At 39.0% G+C, this 23,291-nt stretch overlaps 1 protein-coding gene and 1 long non-coding RNA gene across 4 annotated transcripts in view; one reads left to right on the top strand and one right to left on the bottom strand.

The window, feature by feature from the left end:
* The window catches only part of LOC136792258 (uncharacterized), a 40,846-nt gene extending 31,048 nt beyond the window's left edge, over window positions 1-9,798 (bottom strand). The window contains exons 1-2 of the long non-coding RNA XR_010835787.1: window positions 9,558-9,798; window positions 8,267-8,391 (exon numbers count right to left, since the gene is read on the bottom strand). This is a non-coding gene — a long non-coding RNA (uncharacterized lncRNA). The remainder of the gene's footprint in view (window positions 1-8,266; window positions 8,392-9,557) is intronic.
* The window catches only part of YAF2 (YY1 associated factor 2), a 67,512-nt gene continuing 53,823 nt past the window's right edge, over window positions 9,603-23,291 (top strand). For all 3 annotated transcript variants that reach the window (XM_059082174.2, XM_059082172.2, XM_059082173.2), the window contains exons 1-2: window positions 9,603-10,058; window positions 10,496-10,621. In XM_059082174.2, coding sequence (XP_058938157.1) covers window positions 10,033-10,058; window positions 10,496-10,621 — 152 coding nt within the window. In that variant the 5' untranslated portion in view covers window positions 9,603-10,032. The remainder of the gene's footprint in view (window positions 10,059-10,495; window positions 10,622-23,291) is intronic.

Here is a 23,291-nt window from a genome sequence, read left to right as displayed (position 1 = left end):
TCTAGAGCCCGCGAGCCACAACTACTGAGTCTGCGTGCTGCAACTACTGAAGCCCGTGCACCTAGAGCCCGTGCTCCACAACGAGAAGCCACCGCAATGAGAAGCCCACGCACCACAACGAAGAGCAGCCCGCGCTTGCCGCAACTAGAGAAAGCCCGTGCGCAGCAACGAAGACCCAACACAGCCAAACATAAATAAACAAAATTATTTTAAAAATCACATCTAGCATTTGTAAAGTGTATTAACTGTGTGAAGAATATATATGTGTGTGCATATATATTTATGTATATTTCCTCATTTAAACTTAAAACTTAGGTTGGATTTTTAAGGATTTTAGAAACCTTCAAACCTATAAAATTCTGTTATTCCAAAGTAGTTCAGGAGTTTTATAGCAATTTAGTCATGGAAATACATACATTATAAACATTCCAATTAACTTTGGTACTTTTTCTCCATAATAACAAGAAATTATAGGATTTGTAGAGACCTACAGTTTAGGCAGCTGCTACCAACAGTGAGTGGTATTTGAGCTATGGACTTGATTCAAGCAGCAACTGAGATTCCATCTCTCTCTCAGACCACACTATGTGGATAGAATGCTAGAATTTTAGAATTTTATACCTGGAAGGGACATGAAAGATTTTTTAGTACAATCCTCTCATTTTACAAGTAAGAAAATTGAGGACGAGAGAAGCTTAATGATAAATTATTTGACATGTATCTAGATACCAAAAAACAACTAGATTAAAAACAGTTCCAGAGTAGGAAAACCAGAGCCAACTCAAATATGTTACAACCTTCAGCTGATTATATACCTCTCTCCTTGTTGTTTTAACCTAAGAGATAAATAATTTTATTATCTGTAAACTTCTAGCTGTCTGAAGTGCACAGGGAACCCTGAGCAGAGGAAATCCCTGTGTTTGGTCCGGCTACTACATAGGAGTGTCAGTGGGTCCTGGGAGGATGGGCTGCCTAAAAGGTCCACTAAGTTTTTAGGGCTTTCAACCCTCACTGGCATTCAGCTGCTGGTAAAAAGAAATGTTTATATACAGTTTACTGTGTGCTAACCATAGTACTTTATGTATATCAACCCACAACAATTCTACGAGGCAAGTATTAGTATCATTCCCATTTTATAGATGAGGAAACTGAGGTGCAGTTTAAAAGGTTAAATAACTTGTCCAATGTTAACCAGGCAGTAGTAAATTGTAGAGCTGCGATTAGCAACTGTTAGTCTGGCTCTAGCCATTCTGTTGTTACCTCAGAAAAATTGCATCCTTTCTAAGGGCTTTACATATATCGACTTGTTTAACCTGCATAATAATCCTATAAATACCTAATATTATTAGCTCCATTTCATAGATGTGAAAGCTGAGGGACAGGTTAGGTAATTTACCCAAGGTAACACAGCTAGTAAGTTTCAGAGCCAGAATTTGAATTCAAGCAAACTGCCTATGGATAATGCCCTTAACCACTGGTTAAGCAAACAGTTTTGTTTTGCTTATTGTCAAAATTTATTCATATTAAAATTTAAAAATATATTTAATCTGAGAAATGTGAAGCAATAAAGAAAATATGTTACTTAAGTATATTACTGATATACTTTTTTTTTTTTTTGCGGTACGCGGGCCTCCTACAGCTGTGGCCTCTCCCGTTGCAGAGCACAGGCTCCGGACGCGCAGGCTCAGCGGCCATGGCTCACGGGCCCAGCCACTCCGCGGCATGTGGGACCCTCCCAGACTGGGGCACGAACCCGCGTCCCCTGCATAGGCAGGCGGACTCTCAACCACTGCGCCACCAGGGAAGCCCTTACTGATATACTTTTGTTTTGAGAATATACAAATGAAATGTTCTGTTTAAATGGCAATGTGTTTGCTGCAAGAAATCCTTGTTGGAATTGCCGGAGTTTTATTTATATTACTGAAAAAACTGATGCTAGTTCAATCACTTTCATATGGAGATATATGACAACAGATTGAAGTTTCTCCTTAAACATCTGTCTCCAAGATTATGTCTCAGGGAAATATTACTTTCACTAGTGAGAAATTTGATATTGCAGTTGTGTTTGTGCTTTTGGCAGAAAGATTTGGGGCACTAAATAAAATTTTCAGATGTTACAGTAGACTTTTCTGGGTCATACATGTTAATATAAAAATGTTTAAAATATATTTGACTTTACTAGGGATTCTAAATATAGCTATAGTATTTATATTTTGTATTGGAAGTCTATCAAATTACTTAATATATGATTGAGAATGAAATCTTTACAGCTGTGGAGTCTATTAACATGCTCCTTTTTATAATAAACACAACAACATTAACTTACTTGGTTATAGGATATGCACATGGAGTTGCTTTCCTTGCACTCCTCTCTTATTAAAGATGCAACTGTGTGAGGGGACCCAACAGAGTTATGACTGCAGTTAAAGACTATTTCAGTTTTGAATCCTCTGACTGCTAGGAATATCAAACTTATGACCTTCTCAACAGCTAATCCCACCACACTACATTAAATATTCTCATAGACTGTAAATGTTGCCACTGAATTTCTGTAAGATCTATAATGATAAATATAAAAAACTTATCCCAGGGGCATGTGTTAAAAACTTAAAATGGAGCTAATACGAACTAGTAGAAATGAAACAGAATTAATAAGAAAATACAGAGATAAAAGTGGAGTTGGGAAAGAATAGGAAACCTAAGGAGAAGAAAGTGTGTCAAATAGAAAACTAAAATAAAAGAGAAAAACTTGGAAAAGACAGTATCTGTAGAATACAAAAGAAGGAAAACATAAGGAAAAATGAACATGAAATAATGAGAATAGAAACCAAAACAAAATACTGAAGACCAGCAGATTAAAGAACACATTTTTAAAAACTTTTTATTTTATATTGGAGCATAGCCGATTAACAATGTTGTGATAGTTTCAGGTGCACAGCAAAGTGACTCAGCCATACATGTACATGGGTCCATTCTCCCCCAAATTCCCCTCCCATCCAGGCTGCCACATAACATTGAGCAGAGTTCCTTGTGCTATACAGTAGGTTCTTGTTGGTTATCCACTTAAAATATAGCAATCTGTACATGTCGATTCTAGACTCCCTAACTATCCCTTCCCCCCATCCTTACCCTCGGTAACCGTAAGTTCAAAGAAAACATTTTTAACAAAAAGATTTTTTTTTTTGGCTGCGCTGTGCAGCTTGCAGGATCTTGGTTCCCTGGCCAGGGATCTAATCCATGCCGCCTGCAATGGAAGCGTGGAGTCCTAACCACTGGACTGCCAGGGAAGTCCCCAAGAAAAATTTTTAACAAGAAAAAAAATCTATAAGAATGGTGATATTTAATTCTCAAATAGCTGTACATATAAAATATTCACTCTATTATGTAGTAAGCAGATACCCTTTGCACCAAAGGGAAATCACAGTGCAGACCGCTAGGGCTTTGGAGAAAATCCATGTTCCCTTTTTAGATAATTATTCTCCTTTTTAGGAAGAGCTCCAGTCTTGCTATTTAGCCCTGGGTAGAGACTGAATGCCTAACCATGGGACATCAAGTGACCATAATAACTAAGCTTCCTTTTATGAAATGAGTGCTATTTGGACCACCAAATGATAAGGCTGAGTGTGCTTGGCAGCAATCTATCATCAAGTGGAAATTGTATGTGATATTGGATTTGAGCAAAGATGGAAGACACAATTGCATGAAGAGTCCTTCAACAGTGACTCTTCCTCTCCTTCAATCTACATTTATAGCCTTATGGGAGTTTCTTATAACTGGTTTATTGAGGAGGAAGGTGAAAAGCCCAGGACTGGTTTACAAATGGTTCTTCATGATATACTGGCATCAAGCTGGATGGTTGGAGAGGTGGCCCTGGAGGGCAGTAGTGGAGGGAAATTCTCTTAACGAGCATAATTGAAAGCAACACATTGGACTGTCCACCTTGTCTGGACTGAAACATGATCAGAAGTATGGATCTTCAGTGATTCGTGAGCACTTGCTAACATTTGGATTGGACTGTCAGGGACTTGGAGAGGACAAGGTTGGCAAATTGATACAAGAAGGTCTGGGGAAGAGGTATATGGATAGACCTCTCAGGACAGGCACAGGGTATATGAAGATATTTATGTTCCATGCAAATACTTACCAAAGGGCATCACTTGAAGAGGAGGCTTTCAATAATCAGGTGGACAAAATGATGCTCTCTTGATGTCTGTAAGCCACTGTCCCCAGCCACCCTAGTGCTTTCTCAATTGACCCATGTGCAACGTGGCCATGTGGCTGAAATTAAGGCTCTGCATGGGCTCAGCAATATTATCTGCTCACCAAGGCTGACCTTGTAGCCTTGTTACACTGTCACTGCTGAGTGCCTAACTAATCAACAGCACAGACCAACACTGGGTCTTCTATTTGACACCCTTCGTTGGAAGGACAAACCAGCTACCTGCTGATTGGTTAATTATATTGGACTACTTCCCTCATGGAAGAGGACAGAGATCTTTTCACTGGAATATACATATATATATGATATAGATTTGCCCTCCCTGCCTATAATGCTTCTGCTGGCACCACCATCCATGGACTCACAAAATGCCTTATTCATTTTCATTCTATTCTGTACAACACTGCTTCTGATTAAGGGCCTGGCCGGATAGAACAGTGGAGTGGATTACTCAAGATTCAGTCAGTTGAAAGACAACATCCAGAAAGAATGTGGTTTCACATCTTACATCATCCACATCTTACATTTTTAAATGCAATATATGCTTTGAATCAGAGCCCAGTGTGTGGTGCTGTCTCTCCCATAGCCAGACTAAACATGGGAATAAAAAGATGAAAGTGGGAGTGGCTCTCCTCACTCTTATACGTAAAAACCTGATTGCAAAATTTTTGCTTTCCATCCTCCTAACATCAAACTACTGATCTGGAGATCTTGATTCCTAGGTTAAGAATGCTTCCAAAAGGGGCCACAACATGGTTCTTCTACTGGGCCCAACCGCTCCGTGGTATGTGGGATCTTCCCAGACCGGGGCACGAACCCGTGTCCCCTGAATCAGCAGGCGGACTCTCAACCACTGCACCACCGGGGAAGCCCCAAGATTGATCCTGATTACAAAGGGAAAATTGGGTATCTGGTACACTGTGAGGGTAGGAAGGACATGTCTTCAACCCAGAATATTCTTGAGAGCACCTCTTAGTAGTTCAATGTCCAAAAATAAAAGTTAATGCAAATTTCAGCAACCAAATCAAGGCAGAACCACTGAGCATTTAGGAATGAAATTGTGGGTCACCTTTTCAATCTGAATTCATCCTCAAATTCTTACAGATCCACAATCCTTTGTCCACAATTCTGTAATCTAAAAGCACTGAAAATTGAAAGCATTTTCACATTTTGCCTGATCTGTAATAATTGAGCAGTAAAACCTGAGTAGAACTGATGTGAAGTAACTTATAGACTTTATTTTTCCACTTAGTGTGAATATTTATATGTTTTGCAGAAACATTAATGCATTTGATTATAGGTCACTGTTTCAGAACCCACGTGGAGTGTTAGGTAATTACACAGTTTTGGACCATACTCTCTTTTGAAAAATCCCAAATGTGTTACTTATGAAACATATCCAGCCTTTAAGGGTTTCAGATGAGGACTGTGAATCTGTATCAGTAGTGTTACAAGAATGTGCTGGATATGTTAATTTAAAAAAATCTTTGCTGAACTTTTTCACTTGTGTAATGGGGTGAATTCTGTCCCCCCACCCAATTCATGTTGAAGCACTAACCCCTAGTACCTCAGAATGTGACTGTATTTGGAGATAGGGTCTTCAAAGAGGTAATTAAGATAAAATGAGGTCCTTAGGTTAGGCCCTACTCCAATATGACTGGTGTCCTTATAAGAAAATGAGGTTAGGACACACAGAGGAAAGACCAGATGAATAAACAGAGCAAAGGTGGCCATCTGTAAGCCAAGGAGAGAGCCCTCAGAAGAAACCAACCCTGCTGACACCTTGATCTTGGACTTCCAGCTTCCAGAATTGTGAGAGAATAAATTGCTGTAGCTTAAGCCACCCAGTCTGTGGTATTCTGTTTTGGCACCCCAGAAGCTAATACAACTAGTAACATATAATTTTTATGACCAACAAAAAATCAATAAAGGTATCTCCATTTTGTAAAAACAAAACAAAACACCAACCAACTAAACAAAAACCAATCAACCTTTTAAAATGTGATTGGTTTTAAATTGTACCTTGCTATTGTTATATTTCATTTTTAGTTCTTTCAGGGAAGGTTTGTAGCTTATTTGCCTCATTGATACCATTTTTCCCCTCAAATTCCAGTAGATAAACAAGATGGTACTTCTCATTCCAGGTAATAGCTCCTGTTGCCTAATAACTATATACAAAACGTTAATACATAGTTTTTATTGCTGTTGTTATGCTTGCCTTGTTGATATAAACTCAGGACTAATCAGAACAGCCTGGGGTCTCTGGGATCCAAGGTCAGTTTCTTGATATAAGACAGGTGTGGGCTTCCCTGGTGGCGCAGTGGTTGGGAATCTGCCTGCCAATGCAGGGGACACAGGTTTGAGCCCTGGTCTGGGAAGATGCCACATGCCGTGGAGCAAGTAAGCCCGTGAGCCACAACTACTGAGCCTGCGTGTCTGGAGCCTGTGCTCCGCAACAAGAGAGACCGCGATCTCTTCCGCAACTGGAGAAAGCCCTCGCACAGCAACGAAGACCCAACACAGCCATAAATAAATAAATAAATTTATTTTTTTAAAAAAAACAGGTGCACTCAATCTTTTTTATCCACCTCCACAGAGAACAGAACCCTGTGTACAGGAGCCCATGCACCGTTTCAGTAACTTCTCCAGTCTCTACCATTCTCGGAAGCATAACAGAATGGAAATTAATATTATTATACTGATGGCCCACGGATTTTTTTTGGCTGTGCCATGTGGCTTGCGGAATCTTAGTTCCCCGACAAGGGATCGAACCCTGGCACCCTGCAGTGGAAGCATGGAGTCCTAACCACTGGACCACTAAGGAATCCAGGGATTATTTTAATTTTTAAAAGGTATAGCATTAGAAAACTTCAAGAATTTATTGTTAAATGGTTAAAAACTATTGTTAAACTGTACCATTTTACAAGTGACCCTAATGAATTGCATGTCTAAAGTATTGAACTCTGGTGATATACTAAAAGGATACATGAACGGGTAAGAACCTGCACCATCTGGTGACAAGGATCTTTCTCTTCTCCGCCAGCCACTCTTCCAGACAGGTAAGAAACACTTTAGGAAAAAGGTGTGATTTTTGTGGTGAAGTAGGAGAAGTAGCTCCTGTATCTCTGTCTCCATGGAAGCCTAGTACAGGAAGGGATTTTTCTAAGGTAAGCACTAATAAATGGGAGGCAGTGGGTACAGTGCAAGGGCATGTGCCTTGGTACTTCGCAGAAAATGGGTTTCTGGTTCTTCTACAGGGACTGCGTTGCAGAGTTGTAAAGTACAGGCTGGAGGGCTGTAAATTTCAGCAGTGATTGATGATCCACTGCCCGGAATGTGCTTAACAGGCTGTACATCCTGGTATGAAAAAAAATGCCTCACTGTAGAATTGTGACACAGTTGAATGTATTCATTCTGAGAATATTTACTGACTGCCTACCATGTGTCAGACTCTTCTAGGGGCTGGAGACGCAGTGATGAAGACACTGAATAAAAGTTCCTGCCCTTCTTGAATTTATGATTCAGAGGTGGAGCTTACTTTATAATGGTGGATGTTATATTCCAGCAAAATGGTGATTTGCACGCTGGGGATTTTCAGAGTGCTCCATTTGCTTTTCTTTTGATTTAAAAATACTTTGTTGGGCTTCCCTGGTGGCGCAGTGATTGAGAGTCCGCCTGCCGATGCAGGGGACACGGGTTCGTGCCCCGGTCTGGGAAGATCCCACATGCCGCGGAGCGGCTGAGCCCGTGAGCCATGGCCGCTGAGCCTGCGCGTCCGGAGCCTGCGCTCCGCAAAGGGAGAGGCCACAGCAGTGAGAGGCCCACGTACCGCAAAAAAGAAAAAAAAAAAAAAAGAACACTTCTTCCTAAAAATACCTTGTTGCCATCACTTTTGCAAGTAGGCCAATTTTTGTTAACCTCCTTGATAACCCATCCAGTTGAGGAATTTAAACACATCACAATACCTTAGACTTGGAAGGGACCTGAATTGAGATAATAGTTTTAACTCCTTTATTTTACAGATGGAAAAAAAAGGAAGTGACTTACCTAAATTTACCATTACATTACTGAGAGATTGAAGACTAGGCCTTAGATCTCTGTATGCTTTCCTCAATCATATTCCTCATGGTTTCTGGGTTTCTGAATTGAGGTCTGAGTCGTAAGAAGCGATGCTTGCAAAAAAACACAGATGGTGCGATGAGTTCAGAAACGGCTGTAGATTGCAAACCTGATTTGGTTAATCAGAAAGCAGGGCTTGAAAATAGAAACAGACTCACAGATATAAAAAACAAACTTGTTACCAAAGGCCAGAGCGAAACAGGGAGAGACAAATTAGGGGTATGGGATTAATAGATACAAACTACTATGTATAGATAAGCGACAAAGATATATTGTACAGCACAGGGAATTATAACCATTATCTTGTTATATTTATAATGGAGTATAATCTGTAAAAATACTGAATCACTATGCTGTAACCTGAAACTAATACTGTAAATCAACTATATTTCAATATAAAAAAAAGAAAGAAAGCATGACTTGGTGAAAGACTGATAGGGTATCTGAGCTCTAATCCTGGCCAGTTCATTAAAGAAAACATTTAACCTGGTCCCTAAATTCCTTGTCTTTCAAATGTAGGGATAGGCTAGTTGATGAGAACATTTGCATAGTACCCTGAGCCCTTTAAAACATGCATTTGTATAAAGAGATTTACAAAGTGCCAGCACAAAGTGGTAAAAAGTGTTATTAGGCTAAGGAGTCTCAGAGCCTTAACAAAGTTCTTGATCAGCGTGGTGACATAATGTTACCAGCATTTATTATTAATCTGGTTGTGAATTACTTAATAGATTGAGGAGGTGGGGCTGGAGCTTCAGAGACCAGTTGGATGGGTTGTCAGAGTCCAGTACGCTAAGGTAATGACCTAGGAGGAAAGTGTTCTTTTCTTAACAACGTTCAGGGCACATGCAATCTCGTTATTTACAAAGAAGAAAAAAGGTTTCATGAGTGTTTTTTGTTGTTGTTTCTTTTTAAAGCAGCTACTGTAGAGGCCTGGGAGGCGAGAAGAGCGCATTTGGAATTAAACCAGGGTTAGATTCCTGGCTTTATCCTTTTCTAATTAGGTAATATAGAGGAAGTCACCTAACCTCTCGAGCCTCGGTTTCGTTTCCTCCAAATTAAGGGCGACAATCCCTACTTGGTAGAGCATTCGTGTTTACAAAACCAAGTGGCTTAAGGCACCTAGCAATGGCGCTCACTGGTGGCTGCCGCCTGCCCCCGGGTATCCTTCGGGCTGGGGCTGAGACGCCAAGGACCGCCCAGGCCCGGAAAGCGGTTCTACCTGGAGACCGCAGTCGCGCACTCTGCTCCGGAGCCGGGCTGACCTCTGAACGCCGGCCCCCGCCTTGGACCAGGCTTCGCGCAGGATGACAGAGCATCTCTCGCTGGAGGGGCTCCCAGGATGCCGACAGGAAGCGGGCGGCACCGGGAGGAGAGGCGGTGACCGCGCCTGAGGCTGCGGCGGCCACCCCCACGCCGCCGCCCGCGAACTCGCCGCGAGTGCTGGGCCGCGCTGGCCTCGTTTGAAGTCTCCGGCGCGGCCGCTGGTTGGCGGGCGCGGGTCACGTGGCCCAGGCAGGAGTTTCCCCGACAGCTGGAGGCTGCGTGGGATCCGGCGGCTGCTCCGGAGCTCGGCGGTGCGGCCTTCCCCGCCCCCTCCCTCCTCCCCCGCCCGCTTCCGCCCGGCTTATTATCCTCCTTATTGACAAACAGAGCGGCCGCCGCGGCGACTCTCGGCGTGCGTTTGTAGCCAAGCCATGGGAGACAAGAAGAGCCCCACCAGGTAACAGCGCCCGGGCCCCCGGGCCCGGACTGTGCAGGCGGCGGGGCCCTTGCGCCGGGCTTCGGGCGGCCGCCTCACTCGCAGCCCGAGCAGCAGGGCGAAAACGGGGGCGGTGCCGCCGCTGCGCGAGCGCTGCCGCGTGAGGGGCCGGCGCCGGCCGCCCCACAATGGAGTCACGATGGCGGCGGCCGGAGCGGCAGCTCTGGGTGTCCGAGCGGCGGTGGCGGCGACGGCGGCGGCGGCTGCTGCTGCGGCCGCGCTCGCGCCCCCGCCTTCCTGTCTCCCCTCCCCTTTCGAGTCGGAGCCTGGCGCGCTGGGGGCCTGCAGGGCTGGGGTCGCGGGACTGGGGCGGGGGGCGAGGCGGGGGGCGGCCGCGGGGCCCGGGCGCGGCCCGCTGGTGACCCCGCGCCGCGTCGTGTCCGGGTTGTGTCCTGCAGGCCGAAGCGGCAGCCGAAGCCGTCCTCGGATGAGGGTTACTGGGACTGTAGCGTCTGCACCTTCCGGAACAGCGCCGAGGCCTTCAAGTGCATGATGTGCGATGTACGGAAGGGCACCTCCACCCGGTGAGTCCCGGGCTTGCCCCGCGCGGCGCCCGCCCACCGGCTCGCGGCGCCGAGGACGCCCCTGCGGCCGCCGCCCCCTCCCGTGACACTGGCAGACCCGGCGGGCGGAGGCGAGCCCGAGGTGGTGGCCGCGATAGGAACTGGGTCAGATTGATCGCGACCCAAGCGATGCTTTGCGGTGAGGGGTAATTGAAGAGCCTGGAACGTTTTTTGCTGCCAAGAGAGAATAAATTGTTTAAGGGAGGCATTAGCTACTGCGATTTAATTCGTGTCGCTGGGTGTAATGCTTCCCCCGCCCCCCACCCCTTCCCCACCACACAGTCCGGATGTAATAACGTTGGCTGCATTGTTGTGTTAGTGTGCAGGAATCAAAGAAAAACTATGAAATCCTCTTCAGGAGCAAAAGATGTAATTTAATGTCGTTCCTCAAAAAAGTATCTGATTATAGAATCCACAACAGATTAAGCTTCCTTTTTTTTTTTTTTTACATCGACGTCTGGAAGGGTCAGATCAGGGGTTTGTGTAGTGTTTTTAATCCCAAGTTCTCTAATATTGTATAAATAAATAGTTGGAGGTGAGTCCAGTCACAGGGACGCATTTTTCCTGAAAGTGTCTGAATATCTTTAGTTTGATTAAATGGCAATCTGTTAGACTATACAAATGGGATAAAGTGATCTCAGCTTATTTTCGGTCTTTATTTTATTGTAAGCTTACAGTATGATAAGAGTCTTAAAAAACCACTTAAGTGTATTAAGTGGATAAAGAAAATCATTCAGGAAATTCAAAGTCTGTGGCATTCTTGATCTGCCAGCACTTAGTTACTGTGATTTACGGCCTAATATTTGGATGACATCTACTCTTGATTAAAGTCTGTTAGAAACTGGATTATCACGAGTATACTAATGCGTTATACTGTTGTTTTTAAAAAGGGCTATACAATAGTAACATTAGAGGAATATATTCAGTAGGAGTTAGATTCCTAAAAATGAGATATCCAGATTTTTAAACACCATTTACAGCATTTTATTAAATTTTTAAATGTGAACACGTAAATGGTTGTTAAAAACTTGAAATTTTAAGATCTGACTGAAGCTAGCTGCTTTTGACATACCTGTCTTTTTGTAAACCACAATATGCTTTTCGTATATTAATTCTCAATACATTGGGTAAAATATTTTACATATTTTCATGATGTCCTTTGAAAAGCAAATTTTCAAACAACTACTAAATTCAAGGGAATAGAACAGAACATGCTAAAAAGAAAAAAGTACCATTTGCTAAAATGAATGTGGTAACTATTTTTGGACCCGTGATTTAAGTATTTTGAAAAGCAGAGTATCTTTGTATCTCTAAGTCTATATAAGGTTGGATTTGGCTTAGATTATATTTGTATATCTATGTTAGTACTTTGTACTTTTTTAAACACTCAATAAGCAATTTTCAGAAAAGGCAGGAACTTTAATGTGGAGACAGTTTTTATAATCTTAATCTCTGGTGCGATATTGTTGCTTTTTGTTGTTCCCTCTCTATTTTCTTGTAGCCACTAGAAAAATACTGAAACCAGAAGAGCCTATATGTTTATTTGCAGGGACAGCAAGGAAGGGGGGAAGCTGGTGTCCTACTCCACAGCCAGTCTTGGGGTTAGAGAAACCCTGAGAAATAGAGTAGGTGGTGGCAGCTCAGAAGAGAAGAAACAGGCCGAATAACCTGGCACCTGGAAGAAGAAGGAATATAGTGCACAGGGGAGTTGGCCCAGGACAGAGAAGTGGGCCTAGTTTAAAAGAGGCTTGAGGCCCACATGGGGGCCCCTGAGATTTCTTACCAGTACAACTGAGCTCTTATAGATCCAATTTTTAGTGGTGGAAACATTACTTGAGAAGGACTCAGAGAAGCATTGTCATTTGGATTGAAACTGAAGAGGCTCTGGGCAACTCACCAGAAGTCTAAGGGACACTCTGTTCCTAAAAGTAAGTGTTCTACACTACGACCCTCTCAGCTTCTTCCTTCCTCTCTCTGAATTTGTCTCTTCTCTTTTGATTTTGGCCCTAAGTTAAACCTAAGAGCTCTAATTTCTCTGTTACCTGTTATTTTTCTCCCGCTGTTCCTGAAATTCAGAGTGGAACCCATGTTTGGGTAGAACAATGGAACAGGGCGCTGTTAATAGGGCAGATGTTGATCGCACCACAAAATATTTGTCTCTCTGGTAATGTTAGAAAAACAGGATTAAAGGGCTACATAACACTCGAGAAGCAAATGTTTCAGTAGTTGGAAGAAATAATTCTTTACGACTGACATGTTAATTAGCAGTTAGGGTAATTTCAAGAATAAGGTTGGCAATTACTAAAGCAGGGACTGGATAGCTGCAGGGCAGAGGGATGCAGTTGCTAATTACTTGTTTGTGTTTGTGTGAAGACTGACAAACAGGACTCGAATCCCTTGGGTCAGACTCACCTTTGAACTGATTTTGTCTTAGTCACCAAATGTGAGTCACCAAATGTAAGCCAATCCCAGAAGTTGGAAAAATCTTTTCTTTTTAAACCTCCGGAGAAGATGGAGTCCACGACCTCCCTTTAAAGTCTTTCTGACAGTCTTTTTTGTTTAAAGGATATCTAATTCAAATCTTTTATATTGCAACAGATGACCTTTTCCTTTGGCAATATCCCTGGTAGGTCATGTTCTTCTGCAGAATAACTGTATGGAATGAAATGAGGTTATTATATTCATAGTATTTCAAAATGAAATGTGATTTGAAGTAGCTTCAATTCCTAAATTGATAAATTATATTCTTTATGTGTATGCCATTTCTCTGATTGAATTTTAATTTTGTACTTGCTGGCCTTAATTAGTTTAAATTTGACTAATCTTTTTTAAAATCTAGAATCTAAATAACTACATAGTTCAAAACTGAAAGTTTTCTACATTGTGCTTTTGTGAAAGAATCAATGATAAATGTCAAACTGGCAGGAAAAATGTAAAACTGAAAAAGTTACAGTGACAATTATTTTCAAAGGTATTACACAATTTCCTTCATCTTTATATTTGAAATTCTTTTAACGCAATAAGTGTCTCAAATATAAACCTAAGAAACTTTAAGAAATCAAGAACCATTCCGAATCATCAGAGAAGAAGAAATATTTAGTATAATGTGTGAGAGTAGTACAATCAATGTATTGAGTTAGACTAGTATCATATTGCCACTTCATATAGGAATAGAAATTAGTGCTTAATTCAGATCACAGATATTTAAAAATGAAAATGTTAGAGCTATTTGTTTTGGTTTTGAACTGTGATCTAAATGAGAACCTATCAAATACGAGTCCAGAGCAGGCTTTCAAATGTAATTTCAAGTGTAACAGGTAATGTTATATTTTCTCAGGATAAATTGTAGTAGTCCCTGTAGGTTTCTCAGAGATGTTATGTTAGAGAATGATGAGAAAGATTTCACATATTAGCAAGAGTACTAGGTGTTATACTAGGAGTCTGGCGGTGAGTTCTTATCTCATTTCAACCACTTCAACATTCAGCAGTTTTTATTGAACGTCTTATTTTGTACGAGGGCTGAGCTAGGTACTAGATATACAGTGGTGGGCAAAATAGATGTTTGTTTCTTCTGTAAAATTTTATGATTTGCTGTGAATTCAGAAACACTTTGAATTGTAACCAATTCTGTACATGAGGTAGTATTAGCAAATCTTTATGTGTGAGCTGAAGAGGTGAAATTTTCTTGTTTAAAAAAAATAGTGTTTATAATTGAACAAGTATTATGGTTAGGATCTGACTGTTGTTAAAAAGAATGAGGTATTTCAGCTTCTATAAAATGGAAGTAAACAATATAAAATTCACATTTTGAAGAAACTTAAACCAGTTATCATCTGATAAAACTCTTTTCCAGTGTCATTGTTGTCTTGTCATACTTGCTTTCTGTCTTCTAATTTGAGGCTTGGCACAGATTCTCCTAGACCCTTGGTGTGGGAATGTGAGAAAAGAATTGCGGACCATCTCGGTCAGTCTGTTTTTCAGAATGCAGAGTTCTGAGTCTCCCTTACCTGAGGAGCCTTTCCAGCTACCACACAGGTGTTGTTCAGAGACTCCTTATTCTAGGAGGTTGGTTGGTTTATCTCTCTACATCTTGGTTTAGAGTAGTCACATGGGTTCATTGTTTAAGAGAAATTTTGAAAGTGATTAGTGTTTGGATCCTAGTGGTTTTCAAAGTGTGATCTGATGAACCCTGAGGGTCCCTGAGGACCTTTTAGGGAGTTCATAATCATACTAAGAGGTTATTTGCTTTTTCCACTGTGTTGACACTTAGGTGGGGCAGAGGCAGTGGTGAGTAAAACTGCTGGCTCTTCAGCATAAATCAAAGCAGTGGCACCGCATTGCTAAATTCATGGTAATCTTCACCACCATGCACACGCAGTGAACATAATGCTAGTTTCACTTAAGAATATTGTTCATGAAGCAGTAGAAATGACTAATTTTAGCAAGTCTTGTGTCTCTTTTAATATTCTGTCTGCGGAACTGGGAAGTACAAGTAAAGCACTCCTGCTGCCTCTACCAAACTGGTGTGGTGTGGTTGAGCCGCGGAAAGGCGGTTGCAGTTGTAGTTGTTTGAGTTTTGAGTAGAGCTAGCTTTTTTCATAGAGCATTATTTTCCTTTGAGAGACTGCCTGGCAAACTGTGCTTTTATTCAGACTCTCGGATATTTAGCGATTTTCTCAGAAATGAACACAGCAAGTTTGCCACTTCGGGGAAAACAATTGATAATATTTGTTGCCAGTGATAAAGATTGAGCTCTCAAGTGAAAATTAGAATTTTTGAAAACTTGTAACCACTACAGTGAGCTTAAGAGCTTCCTAGTACTTCAAAGATGAGATCAGATGGTTATATCAATGAATATAATTTCTGATATTTTATTATGTGGCTTGTCAACATTTGGAAAATTTGCATAACTCAGTAAACCAGTATTTCCCAGTAACCAATGTGTGATGTTACAAAACCATGCATAGAAAATCCAAAGTATAAAATAAACCAATGGATTTTAAGGGAACACTATGAAAACTTCATTGACGTGCTTCCAGATTTCATATGCAACTAACGTTTGAGAAACAGCTCTTTCTTGTGCTTTTATTTAGTATCAGAGAAGAATATCCACAATTATCTGAAAAGCCTATTAAAATACTCCTCCCTTTTTCAACTACATATTTGTGGGAGTTGAGATTTTCTTCATATTCTTGAAACGAAACAACACATTGCAACAAATTGAATGCAGAAAGAGATATGACAATCCAGATGTCTTCTATTAAGCTGGGTAGTTGAGTACCACTAAAAATAAACAATTACAACTCTTCACACAAAGTTATCTTTGTTTTGGAAAATATAGAGTTTTTTTCATAAAAGTATATTATTTATATTAAAATATGATTTTTTAAAAATGTATATTTAATTTTTTTCTCAGTTTTTATTTTTGATATAGTAATTTATTTCTTGATTTAGATAAGACCTAGATAAACAAAAGCTCTTTTAACTTTTGAGAGTATAAAGAGATCCTGAGACCAAAAAGTTTATGCACTGTTGGCATAGAGTCTTATTAGCTTTGGTTTCTGTATACAGCAGGTTTACTTCGGCAGGCATTCTTTCCCTTTCCTTTATCCTTTGTTGAGTGAGAGCTCTGATATAACATAGTGACCTAGTTGTTAAACTCAGGGACCTAATCTCAGTCTTCTTTCCATGTCACCTCAGTAGTATTTGATGTTGGCAGCCTTTTTTAAAAATTGAAATTCTCCTTCCTTGACGTCTCTTACACTCCTTTTTCCTAGCTTTCCTTGTACGTCTCTGAAATCAATTTCTGCCTACCCAAACTTGACTTCTTTTCCCTATTCCTTATTTTGTATGGGGCATAAACTTTCTTTAACCTAAACTAGAAACTCTCTTTTTCTCAACTTTGATTCTAACTCATCGTCATCCCTCGTGTCCAGTCTTCTTTTGGCTTGGCTCTCAAATCTGTCCTTTTTACAATTTATGTCACTGTAATTTAGAAGCCCGTATCATTTCTCTCATGAATTATTGGACAAATGGGTCTCTTCTCCAGAATGCTGCTAACATTATTTTCAGTATTTTTTTTGAAACCTGTATGATTATGTTGGTCTCCCTGTATTTTAAAAAAAAATTGAGACCTTTCTAGTGACTACTGAATAAAAGTTGAGCTCCTCAGCATGGTGTTCAAGGCCATAATAATCTATGCCTAGATTCCCTTGCTAGCTTCAGTTCCTGCTGTGTATCCCAGCCAATCCTATGCTGCATCAGCACTCAAGTATTTCTGTCAGATGGTACTTCTTAAAAGAAATCCTCTGGGATTGCAATCATGTCTGCACCACCCCCACTATCATGTTGATTCAGTGTATCTATGTATATGTGTATATAATTATTTCTAGAGAACGCAGTACTGTCTAGATTTTTGCCTGCTCTCCCAGGCAGGGACTGTCTTACTCACTTTGGTATCCCCAGAAGCTAGTAAAGTACCTGGAACATTGTAGGCATTTAAACTTTGTCAATTAATGTTCTTTTAAATTTGCCTGTTACTATTTGCCACCTGGCATTGCTTTTCCAATAACTTTTGAGATTATATTTGTAACAATATTACCAGAATATTTTGTCCATAATTTGTAGGTATTTATTGATTCAGCATTATTTTTATTTTCACAATTTTGCTTCATATTTTGATACTGTTATTTGATTAAAAGCACAATTTTTACAGTTAGATGAGTAATTGAGATGAGTGATTCTGAGTCTTTATTTAAACACGGGAATAGTATTTTTAGAACACAGTATTTGATTATATTGAAGATTAAATAAAAACATAAAGAACTTAGCACATGTCTTACCATATTTTATTTGTTCTTATACACATTCTCAAAAGCATGTATGTGTACAAGAGAAAATATAACTTTATCTCAGTTTTAGAACATGTTTAGCTTTATCATTTTTTGTATTGACATATAACAATATAAGTTTCATGTTGTAGCATTATTTCAAAGATGACACTGTACATGAATACCTTAGCATTTTTAAGGTATAACTTTGGAAAATTGTGTATTTATTACCTCACAACCTTTTCTTTAGGTCTTGTTATTTAGATTACTGAAATTTACATAGTATAGCTGAAAATGAGAAGTATTTCTCCTAAACTACTGAAGTCATGAAAGAGTACAGCATATTATAAAATATATTTTATTACTCGATTAAATTGTGGGTTCTCCGTTAAATGATATTTAAAGTTAAAATAGTTTATGTCAAGAGCCTATCAAAAACTAAAATATACTAAACATAGATTTGTAGTATTTGAGATTGTTTAATTGAAAAATAATTTAGAATTCAGATTTTGCATTTGTTTGAACTACACTGAATTTAAAATTAATGGAATGAATTAAATTTAATTAAAATTCAGATGGAAGTAATTTTTACCTTCTGATTGAGACAGTATTATTTTATCTATGAACATGTTACTTTTAAAGGTAAATCAATTGTACAAATTAGCAGACACCTATATAACTACAGAAATAGGCAGACATTTTTAAAAAAAAGGAATTTTCCCTCGTCTTGTGCTTCTTTACTATTTCTAATTGTTCAGTCAAGCTGAAAAGATTAGTCATTGATATCTTTCTAGAATTTGTTATTTTGCCTTCCTCATTAACTGCTTATTCTTCAAGATCCAGCTCACATATCTAGTCCCTGTGACATTCTCCTAAGCCCATCCCAAACTTGCATTCCTTTGTGTTTTTTGTTGATATCTCTGATTGTGATCTCTATCTAACTTCAGCATTTCCTCATAAACCCAGAATTGATATTTGTCTTTCTCATGAAGCTGAGTATTCTCTCTCAATGGGACAGATTAACCAGAGAGAGGAGTATGGCTGTATTCTCTTCCTGGAATGAGTAGTTCCTCAAAGTCAATTTGTGATGCTTACCTTTATTCTATCATTTAGCATACTATAGTTCTGTTAGATGTATGCATTTACTCATTATGAGTTTCTTAAGAGGAATATGAGTTTTTCATTATCTTTTTTGGAGATGTTTAACGAAGTGCCTGGGAAATAATAGGTGTTCAGTAAAGGTTTGTTGAAAGAGGAATATAGGTATTAGAAAAGAAAAGTTATTATTATTATTTTTTAAATAAGCTTTGAGAAAGTTGGAATTCTGATACAGGTTAAGTCATTATTTGGAAAAGAACCCTCCTATATACATGTGTGAATTATTGGAAATAAGTTATCAGAAGTGAACGAAATTCTAGAATTCTGCACATGCTTATTCTAGGTTTCTTTGCTTATTCCTCTTTCCTTCAAGGTTAGATATCCGGCCAACATACTTTGGTAGAAAGATTAGCATTCTGTGAGGTATCAAGTTTTCATTCAATGAAACCTTAGGTGTTTTTTTCTTTAAAGAGACATTTTCCTTAGATAATTATCTTTTATAACTCGTAATGTTAGTGGTTTTACAAGTGTGTAAAATATTATGTCATTGTGACTTTGAAACTAAATTATTCATTTAACAAATATGTACTGAACACTTAACAGTGTTTTGTTTATTGGCTTTCATGATTGCTAAAATCTCTACCTTTTGTTATATATTATCTGTGGTTGATAATCATCTGTTTTAAAAGATTCAGTAGGCATTTTGTTCTGTAATGTTGTTTATTATGAAATTTACAGAATTACTGAGAATTTTAGAGCTAGAAGGAACCTTTTTAGAGCTTCCAAAGTGTTTAGTAATTTTCTGAGACAGGCTATTTTTTATTTCTTGAAACCTTAATGGTAGAGATGAGATAATTTTCAGGGGGAAGATCTTGAGGGGTATGGGGTAGAGATGTTGGTATTTAAACTTTTGAAATTGTTGAGGCCACTATTGTTTCCAAACCCTTTCATCTGGGATTTTCAACTCTGGAGGATTCTTGCTGTGCTGCAGTCTTAGAGAACTGCCAGGTAATGCATAGCAATCTGCTGGGTGAGGTTTTTTTTATTTGTTGGAACTCATGGCTGTAGCTTAGAAGCCTCTTGACAAGTAAGAAAACAGGCCTGGAAAGATTGAGCTGTTCAAGGTCAATAGCTGGTTAGTGCTAGATTCAAATGTTTGGATTTCTAAGTTCTTTTTATTACCTTGCTGTGGTAGCATTCAAATTTGTAGCAAGTAACTTTTTAAGGATTTCATCTTGTAAATTTCATTATACCTGTATCTAGTGCTGTACATCTTGAAAACTTCTAACATTAAACCTACTACTTACAACTGATATAAGAACTTATGTTAAAATCTGGGCTGGCACTATAGTGAATGAAGAGCAAAATGACAGTCAATTGTTTTCTCTATTTTAAGAAATATTTTTTTTTAGATGCTTAAACTCTTTATTCATCAGGAAAATGCAAATTAAACCACAATGAGATACTGCTACACAACCATTAGAATGGTTAATTTTTTTTTAACATCTTTATTTGAGTATAACTGTTTTACAATAGTGTGTTAGTTTCTCCTTTACAACAAAGTGAATCAGTTATACATATACATATGTTCCCATAACTCTTCCCTCTTGTGTCACCCTCCCTCCCACCCTCCCTATCCCACCCCTCTAGGTGGTCACAAAGCACAGAGGTGAACTCCCTGTGCTATGCTGCAGCTTCCCACTAGCTATCTAATTTACATTTGGTAGTGTGTATATGTCCCTGCCACTCTCTCACATTGTCACAGCTTACCCTTCCCCCTCCCCATATCCTCAAGTCCATGCTCTAGTAGGTCTGTGTTTTATTCCCATCCTACCACTAATCTCTTCATGACTTTTTTTTTTTTAGATTCCATATATATGTGTTAGCATACGGTATTTGTTTTTATCCTTCTGACTTACTTCACTCTGTATGACAGATTCCAGGTCTATCCACCTCATTACAAATAACTCAGTTTCATTTCTTTTTATGGCTGAGTAATATTCCATTGTATATATGTGCCACATCTTCCTTATCCATTCATCTGTTAATGGACACTTAGGTTGCTTCCATGTCCTGGCTATCGTAAATAGAGCTGCAATGAACATTTTGGTACATGACTCTTTTTGAATTATGGTTTTCTCAGGGTATATGCCCAGTAGTGGGATTGCTGGGTCATATGGTAGTTCTATTTGTAGTTTTTTAAGGAACCTCCATACTGTTCTCCATAGTGGCTGTATCATTTTACATTCCCACCAGCAGTGCAAGAGTGTTCCGTTTTCTCCACACCCTCTCCAGCATTTATTGTTTCTAGAGTTTTTGATGATGGCCAATCTGACCAGTGTGAGATGATATCTCATTGTAGTTTTGATTTGCATTTCTCTAATGATTAATGATGTTGAGCATTCTTTCATGTGTTTGTTGGCAATCTGTATATCTTCTTTGGAGAAATGTCTATTTAGTTCTTCTGCCCATTTTTGGATTGGGTTGTTTGTTTTTTTGTTATTGAGCTGCCTGAGTTGCTTATAAATTTTGGATATTAATCCTTTGTCAGTTGCTTCATTTGCAAATATAAGAAATATTTTTGAAGTTAAAATGTCAAACTTCATTTTGATGCCTTTTTACAATAATGTTTATTGTGCTGTATATCTTGACTTCTTTGATATCATAGTATTTCTTAGGAGAAAAATCCCAGTAAATATTATTTTCCTCTTTCATTTGTGATATAAATTCTAAGAATCTCTAATAGTATAACAGATTACAAATTTGACTGTATTTGTGTATGTGAATGTGTGTATGATAAAATTTGTACAGTTCTCTGACAGTTTTTAGACATGAGTTAAATCACTTCATCTTTACATGTTTTAGAGTCTGATCAGGGTTCTTTTACACAATATCATCCTTTATAGGATATACTAGCAATGATCAACCTAAAACAGCAGCAAGTAGGTAATATTCAATGCCAGAGAAGTAGTTGCTCAGGAAGTAGAGCTCTATGTGTATTTGCAAAGTAGGCAAAGTTGTTTTGGTCGTTTTTTCATCTTTCTCCATCCTTTTTTGTTATTTACTTTTTGTCTACCCAGGGCCCAGAGTCTCCTAGCCTACTTTCTAAAATGTTCTTATTCCTTTATTTACTAGAAAATCTTTCCTGTTTTAGGTAAATCTGAATAAACTAGTAGTTTCAAGTGTGAATGTAAGTAACCTGGGCATGGGGGATAGAATTGTTTATTTCTTTAAGATAAAAACTCTTTTTCTGATGATAAAAGTATTACATGTTCATTGAAGATACTAAAGTATAAGGAGGAAAATAAGAATGCCCACCATCCTAACATCTCTCAGGCCAGAGAGATGTTAGCACAGCATTGAACGCACAGCCATCCATTCCTTTAGCCGTACTGTTCTTTCAGGGCCAACTTTGGGAAGCCTCCTGTGAGAGAGCAAGTTGCAGGAAATAAGGGAGTAAGGAGGAGCTGGGTTTGCCAGTTAGAATCAAGTAACAGGTTTCTTGGCATAGAGAGAGCTGTCCTTCCCTCAGAAGGGCCCAGAGGTTTTGAATTGTGCTCTTTGGAGCCCTGAGATCTCCTGAAATTATCTCAGTGGCTGCCAATGGGAGCAAACAAGTGGGACTTTGTGTTCCCACACTCCACTTCAGCCAGATCATCTATGCTCTTATACATTTTATTTGTTAAGATTTCTCTTAATTTTTATTTCCTAAATGAGTTTTTGTATTAAAACCTTTGTTTTTGAGAATCATTGCCCTGTTCCATCCATTTAGCCTTCTACCACTCAAATTCTGCTCAGCACAGGCTGGATTAATGGTGACTGGACTTCTTAGCCTCACATTTCAAAGGGAAGAGCTAATAATGAGTTTTGTATAGTGGTGGGGAGATTTGAAGCTTTTCCCTTTGAAAAGCCTTTTTTCTTTCTCCCTCCTTCCCTTTTTTCTCCCCATCTTCTTAGACATTTTGCTTTCTTTTTTAAGACCAAGGCTGATAAGGCCCAGGGCTCTATAATCATTGGTTAGATGAGTAATGAGCAGTACAACTTACAGATGAAAAATATTTTAAATTCATAATGTCATCAAATTGTACTTTTTGATAAAACTTAAGGCTATTTCATCATCTATATGAATGTGGTTATCAAATTTGCTCATATTCCCTTGTTGCCAACTTTTCGTAAACTTAATGTCTCTGATTCACACAGCACTTTTCTGTAATACTCCTTGGTAATTTACATTTTAATTGTAATCTTGCCATCTTCCACTTGTGCAGGATTTCATTATACATGTTTTTAGTGCAGGAAAATATATCTAGTTTTATTTTTCCACTGTGTATTTGTTTTTAATTTTTATGTGTACTCATGATAATGGAAAGCAAAAAAAAAAAGGAAAGAATGTCGATATTTATGAGTTGCTTGCAATTATGTAGTATAGTGGTGAAGAGTTTTGATTCTGGAGCTCAACTATTTGTGCTTATATATTAGTCTCACCACTTACTGGCTGTGTGAACTTGTGAAAGTTGCTAACTTTGAGCCTCAGTTTTTTCAGTTGTAAAATGGAGGTGATAATAACATCCAAGTGTTGTGAGGATTAAATGAGATAATTCTTGTCAAGTACTTGGCACTGTGCCTGGCATACAGTAAGTCCTCAAAAGGGATTAGCTGAAACAGTCAAATACATGAGCGGTAATATAATAATAGACTTCCAT

Source organism: Kogia breviceps, chromosome 12 (assembly GCF_026419965.1).
Source record: "Kogia breviceps isolate mKogBre1 chromosome 12, mKogBre1 haplotype 1, whole genome shotgun sequence".
In the NCBI taxonomy this organism is placed as follows: Eukaryota; Metazoa; Chordata; class Mammalia; order Artiodactyla; family Physeteridae; genus Kogia; species Kogia breviceps.
Note: the sequence above shows the minus strand (reverse complement) of the source record. Positions and strands in the feature narration are given on the sequence as shown.